Source organism: Dipteris shenzhenensis, chromosome 30 (assembly GCF_047967505.1).
Source record: "Dipteris shenzhenensis isolate YYH24624 ecotype China chromosome 30, Dip_SZ_1.0, whole genome shotgun sequence".
Taxonomy (NCBI): domain Eukaryota; kingdom Viridiplantae; phylum Streptophyta; class Polypodiopsida; order Gleicheniales; family Dipteridaceae; genus Dipteris; species Dipteris shenzhenensis.
Window position 1 is genome coordinate 3,958,667 of NC_141625.1, and position 3,796 is coordinate 3,962,462.

Here is a 3,796-nt window from a genome sequence, read left to right on the forward strand (position 1 = left end):
CAAATCAAATGTTTAAAAGAGTACAGTGTAATACAACTTCATGATAGCAGAAGACATACAAATTAAATGTTTAAAGAGAACAGGGCGATGCAAACGAAAAGAAGAAAAGTAGGAAAACGTCAAGAATGAAGAAAACCAACGAAAGTGGATAACAAAAAGCATGATCGAAGCCAGCAATGGAATCAGCATGAGCAAAGCTCATCTACAAACTTTTAACGTTGGGGATTAATAACCTGCTTATTCCGATTGAAGAGGTGCGGCAGCAGCTGGAGGATCGTGGAGTTGGGGAGGAGCAGCTGCGTGCTGAATGCCCAAATACAAAGAGACGGCATTGGAGACACGGCCAAAGATGCCCGGGGAAGCTGGGGGATGATCGACTGGTGTTTCTTCATGGGCTGCTGTTGTTGTTGAAGGAGATGATGTATCTTCTTGCTGATCGACTGCTTCTGGATAGGAAGTTGTTGTTGTTGAAGGAAATGATCCATCTTCTTGCGTCGAACTCATGTTGTTGCTGTCGTTGTCTCCGCCATAGCTGCCACCCTTCGATCCTACATAATCCTTCCCAGTTTCCAACACTTTCTGCGTATAGCTCTTGCTTCCTCCTCCCCCCTCCTTCCCAGCTTCCACTGCCTCCTCTCCTTTGTTTTCGTAGCCATCTACAACCTTCGGATCATTTTCACCCGACCTTGCTCCCTCATCTCCTTGCTCAACCGTCTCGGGAGTCTCCGAATTGCCATACCCAAGTTTTGACGCCAATGTATCCAGCTTCAGTCCCTCCATTCCTCCTGTTGCAAACACAGACCCTTTATCAACCTCCGTGCTCGGTTCCGTCTCCACTGACCTTGCCTCCTCCTCTCCTTCTGTAGCTGCCTGATCAGGAGACGTCGAAGAGTCGTACCCAGTCTTTGAAGCCACTGTGTTCTTCAATTTCTCAAATGTTCCTGGTCTAGACTCTCCCGTTTCTGTCTCCACCGGCGTCGTATCCTCCCCTTCTTCAACCGCAGCTGTGCTTCCCTGATCGGGTGACTGAGAAGAGCCATACCCAATCTTTGACGCCGCTGTGTCCTTCAATCCCTGAAATGTCCCTGTGGCGTACTCTGTCAACGAACCCGGTTGTGGTTTATCCTCATCCCCAGCAGATGCACCTTGCTTTGTATCAGATTCCAATGGATCAGGGTCGTAATATTCTTCTCCAGCATTCGCACTTCTATTCGAATCCAAATTGAGATTGCCAACATCGGAGGCCACAGCTCCTTCAGGAGATTTTGGAAGCATTCGCCGATCCATCGCATATTTGTTTTCGTAACTAGGTATATCAGATGTCTCCAGTGCCCGAGTATCCTTACAATATTGATCGTCTTGCAAAGTACTGGCCGCCGGTGCTTCGTCTTGCAAAGTATTGACCGGTGTTTCATGCCCCTCTTCTCGCAATGGAAAGTCCTCTCTCAGCCCATCATATTCCTTCATAGGCGTTTCGGCGCGTTCATTCACTGCAGCGCTTCCTAGAGAGGACAAAGATTCCTCGCATTCAGGGACAGGCATACCGACTATATCATCCCGCTTATCGGTGTATTGATCGGAGCTCTGCTCATTCAGAATCCCAATTTTGTCCGAAGTCGGAGAATCGTTACGGAAAGCGGGGTTAGGCTTTGCGGGATCATCAGGAAATACTGCATTCACGTTCCTGGGTGACGCCTGAATGTCTGATGCAGCTGAGCGATCAGCAGCACCAGGAAGTCCCAAGGAATCTGGCTCCAAGTTCTTGCCCTTGGGATCATCTTCAGCGTATTCTGCCTCAGCTGGAATGCTGGGCGACGCCTGAATTTCTGATGCAGCTGAGCGATCAACTTCAGCAGCACCATAAAGTCCCGGGGAATCTGGCTCCAAATTCTTACTCTTGGGACCATCTAGTTCAGCGTATTCTGGCTCTGCATAACCATCACCATTAGTATGAACCGTTAGTATATTCCCCAGGATGATGTTTTTCCAACAAGAGTATCAAGTAGAAGCTGAGAGAGTTCACGTTCCACACTTGAGCCATCGTTGGTCAGCGTGGGATTCGACTTGTACCGGTCTTCGGTAGCGATATCTGAAGCGTAGCTACGGTATTCAGTTGGGATAGTTTGCGACGTACCAGGAGGTCCCGCGCTTTTGTAAGCATTGCGTGCATCTTGATCAAAAACAGGTCCTCCATCTTGGGGCTTTGATAGTGGATCTATTGTCCCTCTATAAACCTCAGATTCTGGTCAAGAAGTATGATCAATTGTCGGTGAAGGTTTCGTGAATAGACAAGCTTGAAACGTAGAACAAGAAACCACCCAATTTACCCAAACATAATTCTGGATGGAAGCCGGGAAGCCGTTTCATGCACATTAACTTCAGCATCGACGCGAATGAGATTGCTGTGAGTTAACTTAATTGAAAGAAACGCCTAACCTGAACCATCTCCAACATGCTCGCGCAAAGCACCATTGGATTGCAGCTGCTGATCGTACTGCGTCTGCAAGAATACAAAAGCGTCAGACTTACGTGAGCGTTCATGATAATCGATGTGATGAACAAAGACTTTATTTCCTATACAGCCACTCTTCGACGGCTGGATCCACCGGTTTAGAGAACAAGGACGCTGCACCCTGCATCACGTCGGCAACACACGAATTTCGTATCGATTTCTTTCACAGGGAATCGTAATCAACATTGAACAACACCTGTCTTCTAACGGATTCAGCTGCGTCACTCTCAACTGCATAAATCCCGATCTAAAGAGAGGGCTTACAACAGTGTGTACCTTATGATCTCCAACATCTACGTGGTCGCTCGTTTCGTCCTCTTCATCTTCCTCTTCAAGGTCTTGGGTGTGATCCACGTCAGCCTGGTTTTCGGGCTTCTCATCTTTGTTAGTCGACGTGGCCGCCTTAATTTTGTCTCTCAGCCTTCTGGCCTTGTTCTTGACCCTACCAAATACAGATTCGGCCTTCCCTGCTGGGCGATCAGAACCCTGATCTCCTGCTAATCCACATTCAGAGAACTAGGATGAGGTGATGAGCGAGCATTTCTAGAACTCATGCAGCGAGAAGTGAGGAAACTCGCAAGGGAAACCCATCGAACGAGATCGACGACGGGAAAGGCGAGATCGAGGAAAAAGCAATGCAAGTAAGGGGGCGGGGGGGGGGGAACCCAAAAAAAAAAAAACAGATGAGAGACGAGGGAAAGAAGGGACAAGGGGAGGTACCATCGACAGGGGCGGCGGGCGAAGATGGGGAGAGAGGATCGTGGGAGGTGGGCATTTGGGAGGGGGGGGTAGGAAAAATCTGCGATTGCATGATGAAGGGAGGAGGAGTGGAGAGAGAGGGGAAGGAGGAAGGAGGAGGAGGAGGAGGAGGAGGAGGATACGAAGCTTGAAGCTTTTGGCTATGGCGTTGTTGAAGCTCTTGGCTATGGCGACTAGTAGAGAGTGTAGAGTGTTGGGTGTATTGTTGTTGGGGGAGAGTCCTTCTTAAGTAGGAAGAAGCAAAGGCTCTTTGCGCGTCCCGCACGCTCAGCACGTAACCCCTACACGTGTCCCCCACTTGGCTCCCTCTCATGCCCTACACGTGTCCCCCACTTGGCTCCCTCTCTTGCAACTCATCAAATCCACCCCCCCCCTTCCCCTTCGCCACCAGCCCCTTACTTTGTTTTGTTTAGAACCGACTTACTAGGGACCCAAGCCCTCTTTGATGATTTGTCATGGGCTCCTTTCACTGACACTCTTGTCCTAAGCCCTCACCTGACCTCTCCTCCGGAGTGGCTCTCGATT

The 3,796-nt window shown here is 49.3% G+C and overlaps 1 protein-coding gene across 3 annotated transcripts in view; it reads right to left on the reverse strand.

Moving 5' to 3' along the window:
• Positions 1-3,456, reverse strand: part of LOC147881622 (uncharacterized) — a 4,120-nt gene extending 664 nt beyond the window's left edge. Inside the window, exons 1-5 of one of the 3 annotated variants that reach the window (XM_087401331.1) lie at positions 3,233-3,456; positions 2,789-3,006; positions 2,437-2,500; positions 2,024-2,242; positions 234-1,928 (exon numbers count right to left, since the gene is read on the reverse strand). In XM_087401331.1, the coding sequence (XP_087257457.1) occupies positions 238-1,928; positions 2,024-2,242; positions 2,437-2,500; positions 2,789-3,006; positions 3,233-3,323 (2,283 nt within the window). In that variant the 5' untranslated portion in view covers positions 3,324-3,456 and the 3' untranslated portion in view covers positions 234-237. Of the gene's footprint in view, positions 1-233; positions 1,929-2,023; positions 2,243-2,436; positions 2,501-2,788; positions 3,010-3,232 lie in introns of all 3 variants that reach the window. The other 2 variants (XM_087401332.1, XM_087401330.1) reach the window with 2 other exon arrangements.
• Between the last annotated feature and the right edge of the window lie 340 nt (positions 3,457-3,796).